At 41.2% G+C, this 16671-nt stretch overlaps 1 protein-coding gene across 1 annotated transcript in view; it reads left to right on the top strand.

The window, feature by feature from the left end:
• Positions 1-16671, top strand: part of mllt3 (MLLT3 super elongation complex subunit) — a gene marked incomplete at its 3' end in the record, with an annotated part of 62458 nt that overhangs the window by 11062 nt on the left and 34725 nt on the right. The window contains exon 2 of the mRNA XM_083936702.1: positions 12975-13057. Coding sequence (XP_083792828.1) covers positions 12975-13057 — 83 coding nt within the window. The remainder of the gene's footprint in view (positions 1-12974; positions 13058-16671) is intronic.

Here is a 16671-nt window from a genome sequence, read left to right as displayed (position 1 = left end):
TTTGTTTACAGCACCTCCACACACCAAAGCTGGTAGATTTGAGTCAGGAATCATTTAATGATAAATGGAATACAATATATATATACCCCGTTCCACCCAGGTCCAGTTTTTTTTTAAATATCCGTCCCGTTCGGTACGCTTGTCACGGTTCAGTACACGTGTTTACCGTTCTGTTTATGAGGTGTAACTTAGCGTAAGTCTTCATGACCGCTGTCTTCTCTCGTATCCGTCTCAGTGCGTCAAATCTCGGCGCGCTGAGACTTGCTCCATGCACTCCCTGTAGGTGCGCGACCACAATGCTACTCGTGCTCCCACTATGCTCTTCTTCGTGGGTTTCTGAATCCTCTTGGCAACAGCTCGCTAAGTTCTGCTCTGTCTGGTTATGGTGGTGATTTAACCACAGATTTAACCAATCACTGTCTCTTGCTACTCTTTCTAAAAAAAGAAAGCTTGACACAGAAAACCGTCAGTTCACCAGCGAATGGTCAGAGAAGTTTTTGTTTCTGTCACTGTGAAGCCTGTGTTTACTCTGCAGCCATATCGGAGTGTAAAGAAGAGAAGTTAATAAGGCATTTTCAGAAAAATCATGCTACCTTGCATTTATGTTATGTTCATTTGTGTCAGTCCAGTTTTTGATGAATAAACTAATGTTTCATATGGGCTTGTCAGCCTGGTAAAGTAACTAGTAACTGAAGTAATCAGATAAATGTAGTGGAGTAAAAAGTAGAATATTTCCACTGATTTGTAGTGGAATAGAAGAATAAAGTAGCATGTAAATAAAATACTCAAGTAAAGGACAAGAGCCTCAAACTTGTACTTCAGTCCAATACTTGAGTGAAAACCTCTGGTTCACAGGTTTGTTCATTTAACAAGGATTGTTTTTTGACAAGGTTGTTGCATTTTGAGGTCATGACTCATATTTACATTGATAAAATAAAGACAATACATGTACTCATGACTCTGCATTGTTTTACAATATTCATTAATGTGATGCTTATATTTTTCCGGCCCCTCAAATTAATTGAATAACCCTGATGTAGCCTATTTCAGTCTGTTCAGTGATTGCTGTTTGTGCGCATTTTAGTGAAAGAAAACCTATTTTCTTCATTTTTTAAAGATTTGATAATGTATAAGTGTTTATATTCTTACCTAGAAGGAAAACAACTGTTTACCTTTTTGCCAACTAAATATATAAACGCGTAAATGCAGCAATGTGTCTCCTACTGTTTCAAAATCTCACTTCACTTTCATTTAAGATTATTAATTTAATTATGAATTAATAATTAATGATTGCATGACATGTAAAACAATCTAATTATTAGGCTATAGATCTGATACATGGTATTTTTAGAATCCAAAAGAAATAGAAAAAAAAACAACCGAACCGAAAACCATGACCCCAAAACCGTGATATGAACCTGTGCGTGTGCGTGTGTGTGTGTGTGAAATTAGAATGTGTGCAATAGCACTTTAGAGCAAACTGACACCAACAGAAAAAAAGGGGAAAATGGAAGTATTGAAATAACTTCATTAACAGGTTCGTAGGATGTTTTATGAAATGTTATGCACAGAAACTGGTAAAACGGTGATGAAAAGTCAGACAAAATATGGTGACGGACCGGAAGTCGACTGCTGAAAGCTTCTGGGCCTGAAGTGGTCTGCGACAACGCACCATAAAGACCGATTTGTGACCGATTTTAGCCTACAAAAGGTGACTGTTATGGCTAGACATTAAAACCACTTGGTTAGGATTAGAAAAAAAACTGTGGTTTGCTTTACTACGTCCATGACATAAACCGCCACAATGAAAGTCCTTCTGCTGCTACTCGCTTTAGCCGCCATTGTGTTTGAATAAATGTTGTTTGGTCGAGTGGGGCCTTTGTACATCGCAAATCACACTACACTGCGTTGCCCACAGCAACTCCACTCGGGCTAGAGCTTCATCACAACAATCGATTTCAGGATTTTCTGAATGGATACTGGATTCGGAAATATTATATTGCAGTGCTTCAATGAATCGATATTTTCACCCACCCCTACACATAATGGTTCTCCAGGGAGGTATTGGAGTCTGTTTGCAGCAGCTTGTCCCAGGGTACATGCTGTTTGTCTGGGACCTGCTATCAGGAGCATCCCCTTTTTTTGAGACCCTCTCTTCAATCCACCACTTCTCTAATCTGTTTTGGTCCCTTGAGTAAGGTGTGGCTTTACACCTGTGGTTTTAGTCTAGCATGTGCATATGGTGTTGTTTGTGTTATTTTCTTTTGTCATCCAGTCCAACGTGTGTTTCTTTTTTGACACTAACGCTTTTGTCTGTGGTTTTCCATGCTTTACTCGGTACTGGATTAGGTGCTGTTGGGGTACGAAGAGGATTCTGCTTGGGGCTGACATCTTGTGGGTGGCTGGTCAATTGTTAGGTGGACATGCTCAATCTTTGGTGTTACTTTAATAAGGCTCTGTGTCCAGAAAAGCATTTGACTGCCAGAGAGCTTAGGAGGCGGAGTGCTTTTTCCAGCTGGGGTGAAGCATGTGTGCAGATGACAGATGAGATTATACAGATATATCCGACAGGATTTACTTCTACGTTGTTGTTGTTGTTCTTGTTCAGCACTGTAACAATACTACAATTTCAAAGTCGATACTGATACCCAGGAAAAACTCTTACATTTTCAATACCACAGGGAGAAATTTACAAAAAAAATGAAGGCATCATTTCTAAAATAAAGATTAGAACAGTACAAACATAAATGACAGTTTATAAAGGTTGTCTGATGTAGTGAAAATTTTAAAATAAAACACATAGGCTAACTGTAGGGTATAGCCTATATATGTCAAATATGTTCAAATTCTCTGATTGTTTGTTTTATTCTGTTGTATACCTATTTCTGCGTACATTAAAAAAAATTAGGGGTCGACCAACAGTGGATTTTTAAAGGCCGATATAATAACGATAGTTTGAGGCAGGAAAAAATCGATGGCTCATTAATCAGCCGGTATCCCCCTATCTCACTTTCGCCAGATGAGTTTGCTTCCTCCTTGCTTCACTCATCATTCTGGGATCGCTCCATAGGAAAGTGATTTCAGGAGGCAAATCCTTGCATATGATTGATGACCCACTTGTCCGTCATCTTTATTGACGTGCTACTTCAACCACTCACATCAAAACCAACCTGTGCGCTGATGAGAGCGACGCAGAACAGCCGACATGGTTTACACCAACAAAAGCCTTCAGAGCCGTGCTCTGGTGTTCTTTTAAAGAAGAAAGATTCTCTAGATTGAACAACACGGACGAAACAGCAGCATCCATGTTGACGTCTTTTTCCTCCATGCGAGCCGCCACAGTCGTTTCTCTGCTACGTCATCTATAAAACCCCGCCCACGGTCCTTGTCGGCTAAACCATTTTTTTGGCTGACCCTGAAATCATTTTCCTATGGAGCGAGTGGAGTTAGACGGAAGCAAGGCGGAACGAAAGTCATCTCGAGTGAGTCAGGTTAAATATACCCCCCCCCCCCCCCCCCCGCGCACACAAAAAAAATCAGTATCTGTAATGTAAGAAACAAGATGTTGTTCATGGTCATGTTCAATGTAGCTAATTGATAATAATACAATAGAATTTTATAGATATATGTGATTTATACTTAATTAATATTATATAATATTTCATTTAAATTTGTATGTATTCAATATCTATTAAAAGCTACATGGATGTTTTGGTTGCACTTTAATATGGGGGGCTGGTTTGACTCAGCCAGCAGCTAAAGTTTATAAGAAATTGCCAAATTTTAAGATTCATGGCAAACTCAGGTTATCAGACTACACAGAGATAGCTTTCATTTTAGCGTGTTCCTAACAAGCTGTTAATTGTTAGCTTAACAAGCACTGTGGTCGTGTAAAACATGCCGGGGGAAATGTTGCTGTTTCTGCTGAAATATGATGCACGTTTATGCTTGTTGAACAAGTGGTACTTATTGCCTTCACCAAGGAGGTTATGTTTGTTGACTTCAACTCGTGAAGGTTTCAAAGCCCCTGAACACCCACTCAGGTGTTTTCAGTTACCTGGTTAATTCGACCTCTTCTCAGGACTGTGTGGGCGTGTCTACTGTGATTGATCAACATCTTCCTGACAGCTTTGTTTTCACCTGTTAAGGCGGGACAAAGTACACATCTTTATCATTCTTATAAATGACGGACATTTATGACCTCATAAATCCCCATCAAATTGTCATTATCCCCGCCCACCTTCAACCCAAGCAGAGGTCTAATCAGCCAGAAGAACTGAAAACACCTGTGTGGGTGTTCAGGGGCTTTAATGCACTCACAATAACGTGCGGGTGCATGTGTGCGTGTGTGCGTGCGTGTGTTAGTGTTACTGTTTATTATAAGCTTAATGATAACCTAACCTACATAACCCCAAAGCAATTTCAGTCAAAAGCAACTGGACTTGGTTATTTGTCTAGGAATCGACACTTCTGCTGTTTGTAGCAGATTGTAAATACACGGCACAATAAAAAAGTCAATGCTGCCCTCAGTACAACTCCTTGGTGGACACACAAGTGCTCTCAGTGCACCGTGGATGATTTAGTTCATCCAGAAATAACGTGCAGACTAGGGATGTCCGATAATATCGGCCCACCGATATTATCGGCCGATATTGAGTTAAAAATGTAATATCGAAATTATCGGTATCGGGTTTTTACAACCGATGTTAGTTCTGTAGGCTTCAGCATTTCCGAGTGTACCTGAATGCAACACGGGCCGTAGGCTTCAGCATTTCCGAGTGTACCTGAATGCAACACGGGCCGTTTACAGGCGCGTGCTTGATGACGTATAACAACAACAACACGCTCACTCGTAGGTTGCTAACCGTGGCTAACAAGCTTCAGCTCTCCCGGTGCATGAGATGTCCGTGGTTTGGAAGTATTTCCAAGTGTCACCTCCTAACAGTAAATGTGCGCTTTGCAATGACTGCAAGGCGTTAGTTATGAGAGGAGGAAACAAGGCGTCTTCCTTTAATACATCACATTTGATCACCCAGCTCAAGAAGAATCATGCAGAGTTATACGCTACATCTGTGCAGCAAAGTGAGGAAAAGAAGCAACAGCCGACACCGAGAAACAAACTTTTTCTATCGTTCGGGATGCCGGATTCACCAAACTTATGTAGTTTCTCGAGCCACGTTATGTCTGTATAACGCCCAGTCACAAGTATTTCTCAGACCAGTGTTTACCCGAACTATACAGCGTTGTTTACCGTCATGTCGAGAAGGTAATTTCTGGTGCTGTATCCATTAGATCCAATACAGGTTAGCATGTTGAGCTTGACTGCTGATTTATTGATTGTATTATTTGTCAAGTTACTCAGTCTGGGAAAAGAAAACTAAGTTTGTTTACTACTCTGGACTGAAGCTATGCATCTTCCTTGTTGTGATGTTGTCTGTAGTGTTGTTTGAGGCAAAATATTCTCTCTAAAAACACAAACAATTAAATGAATGGCACTTTTTTCAATAACTTATTTTGTACAGACTGTGTTTACATTTGAAAAGCCGTGTTGCATTTATGTATGCATCCAGTGGGGCATCACAATAAAATTAGGCATAATGTGTTAATTCCATAATAGGTGATATGTGATGAATTTTGGTGTAAAATGGCTGCATATATCGGTATCGGGTGATATCGGTATCGGAAATTAAGGGTTGGACAATATCGGAATATCGGATATCGGCAGAAAAGCCAATATCGAGCATCCCTAGTGCAGACCTAATATTAATACAGAATAATAGTAAAAATCAGATGTAGTAGTCTTATCTAGGTGAGCTGAATAATTATGTACAGAGTAAAGTTGAGTTAACAACAGGTAAGTTTTTTTGTCTTTTCAGGTTAGTTTCTTAAGGCCACACAGTGAAAAAATATTAATACAGAATAATGGTGAGAAACTGGTAGTGTTATCCTGTTAAGCTGATTTTGGATTCTCAGACAAAGGTGAGTTAACAATAGTCAAGTATTTTTGTCTAGTAGTAGTAGTAGTAGCAAGTATGTTTACTAAGGCTACAGTGAAATAACATCAATACAGAATAATTGTAATTAACGGGTATATAAGGTAATCTGGTTTTGTATTTACATGACTGAGTTTAGGTCTTTGCATTGCTCTCATCCATTGCCAATCCAAAACACTCAAAATCTTTAGCTTTCTCTTTCAGCTGGGCATGTACATTATGCCCCATTTCTTCAATCCGCCTGGTAACTGTTGACGCGGACAGACTCACTGCGTTCAGCGCATCATTCTTGTCCGGGCAGACCTCCTCCACCACAGCGTCCAAACACTTCTTGACAAACTCTCCATCACTGAACGACTTTCCACAGCTTACAATGGGTTTAGTTACCTTGAATCTGGCCCGAACAGATGACAGGTTTGGCCTAGCATTGTACTCTGCTGGGCAGCAAATCCACTTTTTAGCCTAGCCCCCTTGTCTCTCCTCACTTCAACACTGTCTCCTTGCAGATTAGACAAACTGCCTTTTCTTTGCACTGGACAAAAAAATTGTCATCTGTCTACTGCTGTTTAAAAACTCTGCACTCCGAATCTATTTTACATTTCCCCAATAGTTTTGACACTTTCATTGTCTGGCTTTCTCCTGTTCTCCTCGCCCGCGCACACTTAACGCTTGCTCGCGCGACACTGCGACGCGAACAGTGACGTCACGTTGCCAAGCGCTATGCATTTTTTAAAGATAGGCTATGTTTCGCGGGATTGTTTGAGTGCGTTAAGCGTGCCACTCCAGTTGTCGAGGCGGGCCAGATGTGGCCCGGGGGCCGTAGTTTGGGGACCCTTGGGTTTAAGAGTCGGTAGAATTTCAGTCGACCAAGATTTTCTTGGGTTTACTACAGCCTTAATTCTACTCAAAATTTGTTTTTGCTATTTCAAATCTGCCCCTGTTTAGCCAAGTGAAGATACTTAAAAGTGAGGCATTTATGTCATTTTCAACTCCTGTTTAACCTTAAACTGCCTCAGACTGGCCACCTGTTGGGTCACTCACCCAGTCAGTTGGCTTACAACACAATCTCGAATGTGTTCTGGTCTTTAATCTAGGCAGATTGATCTTGACCCCATTTGTGTTCTAGGGTCTTGTTGTTACCTTATTAGTGTGAGGTTCTTTGTGACTGGGGAGAAAACTATAGTGTGACGTTGTTTTTAAGGGACTGGGCTCATTCAACCAGAGACACCACCCCTGCAGAGCTGCTAATCACCACCCACCATTATTAGAGAAGCGCATATCATGGCTACTAAATGTTTGTTAAACTGCTACACTATCATACACTTGTGGTTTGTTTCTGGAAATGAGTAGTACTCTGCTCAACGTGTTAGTTTGTATTCCAAAACTATCATATTACTGCTTGAAATTATTTCTTTTTGTTCATCTCTTTTTGCAATTACAACACAGACTACTACCTATTTCATTCTTAAAAAGTTTTCAGTAAGCGAGGCATCATCTGTCCACACGAAACCATTGAAACCAACTCAAAACGCTGTAGTACAGGCCTATACGTGGTGCCTTATTAATAACGACTTATTTAGACAATCAGGGAAAGGTGAGAACTATATGGGAATTCATTCCCATACATGCCGCTCAGAGTAATCAAATTCCATGGCTGCCGAGTTCTGTCTCTCCCCCTTTTTTTTTCTTGAGCGGCAGCATTGCGCAGGCACTCGGTTGGGGTGGGGGTGAGGCTGGGACTTACAAAATATGTGAATTAACAGTTCAGTTTCAGGCTCCCATAACGCCCCATCCATGTGGATGATCGGCCAAAACAATACAAAACGTTTGCGGTTACAGCAAAACGCGTCTCTGTGTGGATGGCCCCTCAGGGAATGTGCACTGGAGATTTCATTCTTGTTTTGACCATTATTAGCTTTCAGACTAGTTGTGATGTCACAAAATGTGTAGAGATTCAAAATGTGCGGACCCGGTTACATCCCCACAGATAGAGGACCGTTCTTTTCTGCTTTCTCGCTTTGGCTTGTTTGATGACATGTCATCACATCATTCCGAGAAGATAAAAGTAGGACCTTCCCCCTACCTCCACATACACTAAATTGAAGCAGTTGAATAAATTCAGGCATTAAATAATCTATTTTCAAAATGGTTCATAAAGAATCGCTTAAGTGATTTTTTTTTTTTCACCCCTAATGCACAACCATGCTTTTTCTTTCTCTATGCTGCATATTTGGACGAACTGCTGGCATTTGTTGAAAGACTGATGCTGAGATGAATGGCTCCATTAGCAAGAAGAGGGATTAAGAGTTAATCAGCAAGCGGAAGGAGCTCATATTTGAGCCACAAGCCTCACTAAAGAATTTCTTATTTCCAGTCTTTTGTTTTATGGTCAGGCCTGTCGTCTAGCCTGGCCTCATTACAAACCAGTCTGTGTATAAAGGGCAAATACATAGTGACTGGCATTGTTCTTTGATTGGCATCTTGGTTTAAACCAAGGCCATGTTAATAAACGACCCGGCCCTGTCCCTCTTTGAAAGCTTCTGTGACCACTGGCAAGTTTTCTGTTACAGGTCAGTGGTTGCATTGTGCATCTCTGCCTCTCAGACGCTCCTTCAGATAATGGTAACCTTTTCAACCTGAACTACTGAACCCCAGCCAAGACGCTGCACTGACTTGTCCTTCACATTAGCTGGGTTTCTCTTGTCTTCATGAAGCTGCAGGCATTTTCTTTCATTTTAACCATAACTTGATGTGTCACTTGAAGTCTGTGTAGAGAGAGAAAGATAACTGTTCTTTCCAGTTACAACTCAACTTGACATTGTTTAGTGCTCAAGTGTTATTTTCAAGTACTAATAAAAGGCAGGTCAGGGAGGTGCTACCTTCAAAACATGATAAACATGCAGATTATCCCATCAGGCAGCTATCTGCTCGAGGTGTTCAGCAGCATCTCATCTCAAGATCAATTTCATATCCAACAACGACTCAACAACCCAGATCATTGAATGTATTGCTTTTCCTATGTGAAATGGAACATTTGCGCTCTTTCCTGGAAAGTAAATGTATAATTGTGTAATATTTAGGGCTGCAACAAGCGTAGTACTTTTGCCGTGGCATTCATCATTTGGTATTTGCTATAAAAACCATAAAGTCCAAAACTTCTGTTCACTTTTCACTCTGTATATTATTTTTCTGCCCCATGAGGAAGTGCCCAGAGCAGTATGGTGGTTAAGTGCCTTGCTCAAGGGCAGTGCCTTGGAGATGAAATGGCACTGCTCCAGCCACCATTCGACCCTCCATTCTTGGGCCGTATGGGGACTTGAACGGTGACCATCTGGTTCCCAAGCAAATTTCCTATGGACTCAGCTACTACCAACCTGTAATGGTGGTAAAAGCCCATTCTTATTTACCAGAGCCCGAGATTGCTGATTAATATTTTTGACTAGAGCTGGGCTATATGATCAAAATCTCATATCTCATATCACGATATAGGTCATTTCATGTCCTGATGATATATATCACGGTATAGTATTAAAATGAAATAAAATTAAAATATTATAATAATATATATATATATATAAATATATATCATATATTTTGTTCTTAATGCAAGTTATCAATAAAGGCAAACTTCAAAATACATTTTCCCAGTACATTCTTGGACTATTTATTATTTTTAATTGCACCGTGAACGTAATAATCACTCTGATTTTGGGCTGCAGTCCAGAATCAGAGGGTTTATAATGTTCAAGACAAGCATCCAGTGCTTACATTTTTAGGCTGAAAGCAGAGAAAGAATAGGGCTGCAAATAACAATTATTTTCATTATCATTTATTCTGACGATAAATTACTCGATTAGTTGTTTTGTCTATGAAATGTCAGAAAATGGTGTAAATGTTGACCAATGTTTCCCAAAGCCCAAAACATGACCTCCTCAAATGTCTTGTTTTGACCACAACCCAAACATATTCTGTTAACTGAGAAACTGAAAATATTTACATTTGAGATGCTGGGATCAGAATTTTTTCTTAAAATATAAGATATTGATCAAAATAGTTGCCAATTAATGTAATAATTGACAACTAATCAATTATCGACTAATCTTTGCAGCTCTAGAAAAGAAAAGAAAAGTTTTACAAACTTCACATAACAAAAAATACAGAATATAAAAAACTGTCCAATAGTAACACACAGAAAAAAACACAGATGTTGAAGTTGGTTATGTGTTACATTTCTCAGAACGGTTGTCAGAAGTGTGAGATGTTACTCAGTCAAGTGTGGATATGGACCTGCATATAAAGTACTCTCTCCTCTTTGAGTAGAGCCTGGCTGATGAATTGGCTTTTTTAAGTGTGTGTGTGTGTGTGTGTGTGTGTGTGTGTGTGTGTGTGTGTGTGTGTGTGTGTGTGTGTGTGTGTGTGTGTGTGTGTGTGTGTGTGTGTGTGTGTGTGTGTGTGTGTGTGTGTGTGTGTGTGTGTGTGTGTGTGTGTGTGTGTGTGTGTGTGCGTGTGCGTGTGCGTGTGCGTGTGCGTGTGCGTGTGCGTGTGCGTGTGCGTGTGTGTATTAGTGACAGTAGAGTGACGACTGTAGATAAAAGGACCCTGGTTGGACATGAACTAGGAACTTAATTGTTCATGGTCGTCTCATTAAACCACTAGGTACCTGTATTATTATTTTTTTAAAGCTTATAACAGATATGTCCTCCTCTGGGTGAATGTCATCCATAAATAAGAAGAAATATCAGCGCATAACTGGCAGACATGTTAGAGGTCAGTTAGAAACAGTGTCATGTAACAGAAACATTTCCCGCTTAGTATTTATCTGGGTCACAATTCATTAATAAGCAGATTATAGGAATTTGTTTCAAGTATATTTGTTAAGAGTGGGCTTTTTTTGTCTTAAAATAGACATATTATCCATACATAATATCCCCAAAGAAATTGTGAGGTTTGCAAGCTCATTGTAGCTGCACTGAAAATATCACCGCAAATAATAAAAATATACCCACACATGTACAGAGTGTATGAGCGTGAGTGTAAATTTTTATTTCCATTATGGGGTGGTTCAGCTCATCACCCTCTCCACCTTGGTTTAAATAAAAGTGTTTTGGTGAATGGGCTCTTTTAGCTGGCTGTAATTGAACCTGACCCTCTTGCACAATTAACTCTAACCATAATATTTGCTCAGTGGTATTGGGTTTTGGATGGCTTGGCCCCAGCGGTGAGGTCGACCTCAGAGTAGTCAGCCGATCCATCAATCTCTGCTGATCCGTGAAGGGGCGGGGCTCCAAAATGAAACAGAGAGTACAGTGATGTGGTCTGTGCTGAGGATGACTCGAGGTATTTCCAAGGTCTGCTGCATCATTGAAAACAAAGTTGTCTGAGAAAACCACAATGTTTTTCCTGCAGCAGTCTGCTATATCCACTTAAGGAATGAGTGTGGAACCAAATACTTTTTGAGTGGAAAGTTCGACGCTGGTTGCTCAGATGCTGATAGTGTGTTCACACCGCCTGTTTCCCAGGTCAAGAATGATTTTTTTTTAAATATCAAAAACAGTTATATACAGTATGTCCTTCAAGCTGAAAAGATTAATCCATTAATCCTTTAGTCAGGTAACTAGATTTTCAAACACACGATGAATCAATTGATCAAGACAATAACCATAAGGCTTGGTGATGAAAATATTCATTAGTTTCAGACCTAATATGCCATTGCCACTACCCCCCCCCCCCCCCCAAAAAAAAGAAATAACTCATATATTCATGTTTTTCTTTATTTGTGTGGCTCTGACAGGAGCCCTGTAGGGGCCACAATCACATCTCACTAAGCAGTTTCAGGGGCCCAACAGCACCACATCACAACAGAAGTCATTTAAGGAGGATAAAGGATATCTATAAAGGATACTTTCCTATAGAACAGGTCTATATCTTGTCCTTGAACAAACTCAATAGCCTCTTATTTACATGACGGCATGTGCTTTCTGTCTCTATATGGTCGTACTTTTACAATTCTCTCTCGGAGTTCCGCCCCCTCCAAAAAGCTGTAAACTTGGGGGAAACACTGACATTCCTATGAGGATCTTAACTAAGTAACTTACTGACTAACATGTTACATTATATGCTTCTCCTTTGAATTTCTAGATACGGTAGTACTATAGTAATGGACTGATGGGGCCAAAGTAGGTTTTGAAGGTGCTGTGCCGTTGTTCCATGACAAAGCTCTGAATCAGCCACCTAAGCCTTGACATTCTTTAGACGTCTTGTTTCATTTAAAAAGAAAAAATCTTTTTCACTGAAAAGAATCAGAACAGCCTCAATGCTTTTCACATTTCAATCTGGTATAGATTTGTGACATCTTAAATGTTCTCCATTTATGCTTTGCATCAGAATGACATTATTCAAAATTAACCAAGGCTTTTGGTTCCTGCTTTTACCCGTTCTTCCATAAAACACACTCTTCACATACAAGGACTTAATTGGTACTTTTCTGCAGAGTCCACTGGGAGAGAGAGACTGAAAAACACACACCTCCAGGGAAGAACACCTGAGCTCTAGTAGAGTTTGTTTGTCTTTAAAGGCCCAGGGGGCTGAGGGGGGAAGTCTTCACCTTGACATGAGCTGCATGGATTCGCAATCTTTAAAGGCCTGGTTCCAATTTGAGACACCACTGATATCAGCACAGACAATGGAACTGGAAGTTAATGAGATCTCATGAGAATTCAGAAGCGTTCAAAAGCAAAGGCAACACACTTCTTCGCCTGATGTTTGTGTCCAAAATAGTGAGAAAATGTGATAATTTTAATAATAGTGAGGACTGTAAGTGTTCATCAGAGCACCTGTCCCCCAGCAACAACCAACACTCATAGACCACAGCTGTGAATGGAGGCAGCCAAATGAATTTAAACCAGTCTCTCTGTGTTGTTAGTCGCCTTTGGTTGAAGGTCGATGGCCTCTCTTTAATGGCAAATTTCTCTTTCATTTCAGTGTGCAAGGATCCACCGTACAAAGTGGAGGAGTCTGGATACGCAGGGTTCATCTTGCCTATTGAAGTTTACTTCAAAAATAAGGTATATTTAACTGTATGCTTTGCATCTTCAACACTGGATTCTTAATGTGCTTGTTGCAACAGGTTTGTTTTGGTTGTCTGACAGTGGTATGCTGTAGCTTTTCAATGAGGAGGTTTTTGGGTTTTATTATAGGCTAAGAGCGTACTCACACTGTCCTTCCGTACCGCGACTCGGGCTTTAGGGTACTTGTCCCCCCTCCCTCTCCCCCCCCGCGCCCCAGCCCCGTTTGTACTCACACTGCCAGGGCCGGCCAATGCTTCTTGCTGTCCATACGCCATCACGCCGTAACACGTCACACGCATTGATCGCGTGTGTGTGGCTTTGTTTACAAATCTTTCCACAGACCTTGGAGTTTTTGTGCATCTTGTCGACTGTTGTTGAATATTTTCATCCGACCAAATCTGCAGTAAACACTCCACCTCCGCATCACACCAACGTGAACCTTTCACCGCCATTGTTGTTGTTGTTAAATGTCCGCGCATGGTCCGTCCTTCTATTTACATGTCCGAACAGGCGGACATAACGCTACTGCCGTAGGGCTCGTGCTCGTACACGTGCGCACGCTCGTGCTCATACATGTGCAAACGGCTCCGCTAAAGCCCACCTCTTTCAAGCGGGCCGTGGACGGCCCGCTGGCCGCAGTTATGCGCAGAACGGGTGCACTCACACTGCTTAAAGGTACTAGGCTTTAGCTGAAAAAATGGTTTTGGCCCCGGCCAAAAGGACAGTGTGAGTACGCCCTAAGACCTCTGTAGACCGTATACCCATAGTTCGCTTTTATAGAGTTTTTGGAGAATTCCTGCCCTTTTTATTTTTATATAGTGGATAGAAAAGAGGTGGCAGGAAATGAGAGGGAAGAGATCAAGAATTATATGCAACTAAGGGTCGATGGCAAAACTTTAACCCGAGACATTGTGATACCATGGCCTGTGTTTGAAATACCTAGAGCACCAGGACTTCCCTACTACAACTACAACTACAGTTATTGGAAAATATTTGACTTGATGTAGTTTCACATACTTAGATTTCACAGCGTTGCATATTTTTTGGTAGTTCTTCATTTTAAGACTGAAGTTTAAATCTGCAAGAGCCCAAAAAAAACAAAACACCAGAATTTGATGTAGCGTGAGGCCTCTACCTGCAGCTCTGCCTCCCCTCTCTGTCCTGAGCCCCTCCCACCACACAAGCACAGTCCTTATACAGTTCCCTGTATGTAGTCAATCATTTCTTCTCTATGCCTTATATGGCAGCATTTATATAAGGATTACCTTCTGATTGGATCAAGGGGTGTGAGGAGATATCGTCCCACGAGATCTTACGATATTAAAATGTGACGATATTTCTCCTCAAGGTGAAAAGTGGGGATATCAATATGTAGTTGGATAAACAGCAACAGGGGGACAGATAAGACAGAAACAAGATGTAAGTACCACTGTAAGACGAAAGTGCCGTCAGCATCGTAACACGCAACACTTGGCCCCTTCAACTTCTTTAACATCAGGCTACAGGTTATAGGTTCAGTGTCAGCACCTGACGAACCTGAAGCCTCCTTGTAGGACGAGCTGGAACAGACACTCTCTGCCGTCCGTCAGCAGCTCCTGAGCCTGAGTTGTTTTCCTGTCTGCTTCATGGGAAGAAATCAACAGTGTTTAACTGATTCATTGACTGTATTTCTCCGCCCAGAGCAACTTGAGGCAGGTGACACACAGACTGAGCTGATCAATCATTGTAGATACGGTTAATATGTTTAAAACACATATACAGCGGGAGGAAACACGAGTGTGGGTCGATAAATTTATTAAAATGGAGATGCATCTGTTCTGTGGGATGAGTGTGGCGGTCGTCACAACGCTTCAAGACACAAGGACTATGCAAAGACACCTGCAGCAACCGCTCCTGTAAAGAACTCTTTTCTGGTGAACTCAATATCGTGTATTGTCTCGTGAGCTGATGGTCTCGTCACACCCCTAACTGGATCTGTAAGGACCCTACAGAAACATGAGCTTGAATTAGCCACAGCCATGAGTCTTGCTACAGTCAGAAAAAGGCTAATCCTCCAGCAACTTTTTCTCTCCATCTCTGAAAGACGATATTGATACGTTTTATTGTAGTTTATACAATTTGTGGGGTTTTTTGTGCTTGTCAGATGCTCTTTTCTGTGAGACTCTCTTTTAGACTCCTGCATATCGGCCAAGCAATTCAGAGATGAAGAGATCTTGCTAAAGGTTTAGCCTGCTATCTGTCAGCTCATGGAGCAGCCTGCATGGATGCAGCAGCCACTCCAGGTCTGATAAAGATTGTGTCTATGGCCGTCACTTTGCTGCAATTTAGAAGCTGACTTCCACAGATTCTTGAAGCTGCTCTCACAGACGCTGTGCAGCAGGGGTTTGCCTTCAGCCTACCATCCATTCATGAATACCAGCTCCTCTGCCGTGTTTGGTGTTTCCTCTCACACAGCCTCCAGTGTCTCGTCATTAGGATGGCGGCAGCAGCGTTGCCGTGGCTTCTGCCTCTGGTCCTCGTAGCAGGGTAATACTGCCGCCCAAACGAGCCGGGCTTCTAGGATAAAGGCTAACCTCAGTAGTAGACCAGCTCTCCCCACTGTTTTCACAGCAAATGTCCACTGCCTGTTTGGGTTGTCACGGTACTAGAATTTCAGCTCTGATACCGATACCCAGGAAAATACTCTATACCATTTTTAATACCACAGGGAGAAAATTACAAAAGGTTAAGGCAGAATTTTTAAGATGAAGATTAGAACAATACAAACAACATCAATAACAACACTTTTAAAAAGTTGTCTGACGGAGTAAAAAGAAAACACAGAAGTGTAGGGTGAATATAAATATGACAAATCTGTTCAAACTCTCTTGTTTGTTTCCTTGTGTTGTAGAGCTGAGGGATTTGTGTGGACATTAAGTGATTCCATTAAGGAGGTTAAACCTTGGATCAGTTGTTGTTAGTCAGGTTTCTCAACAGTGTAAACAGGGATCTGCTCCATGTTAATGTATTCAGCTACAGCCCTGTTTATTTTCTGTGTTTCTGCTGACTTGGCTCCATATTATCTCTGCTGATTAAATAGAGATGGTAAAGCAGCTGCTACTGTTTCTGTCTCGTTGTTGGTCGACTTTTCAGACACGTTATTGTGTCATCCTGTTAAATGAACATCTCTAATCCTAAAATGGGCAGCACTGATGATGTTAGCTGCTTAGCTCCGTCGTTAACGCTACTGTTTATTATCAGATGCTAGCCAATGGTTACATCCTTAGCCTTTCCCTGATCGTTAGCCTTGTTTGCTAAATACTTCCAAACGGCACTTTTGCTTTGTTCATTTCTACTTCAGCAGCAGCTCTAGCTGTGTTCAGTCAGCTCAGTGTTGTTAACGTGATGAACCAGCATTTATGTGCTGAGACACTTTAGCTTCTGTCTTGTTTTGTCTGCAGAGCTGCTGGGTGATGTTACGCGTCAGCTGGAGGGGGCAGAGATGGCACTGTTGACGGCAAAAGTGTTGATGCTTTTGCAAGTTAGTATCTAAAAATCTGTTCGGTTATATTTGGAGTATCAATTTTTTTTGACAACCTTTCTGCCTGGGAGGTCCAACTGTAGATGGATAA

The sequence above is a fragment of the Echiichthys vipera genome, assembly GCF_963691815.1.
Source record: "Echiichthys vipera genome assembly, chromosome: 22".
NCBI lineage: Eukaryota > Metazoa > Chordata > Actinopteri > Perciformes > Trachinidae > Echiichthys > Echiichthys vipera.
This window is presented reverse-complemented; position numbering and strand designations above follow the sequence as displayed.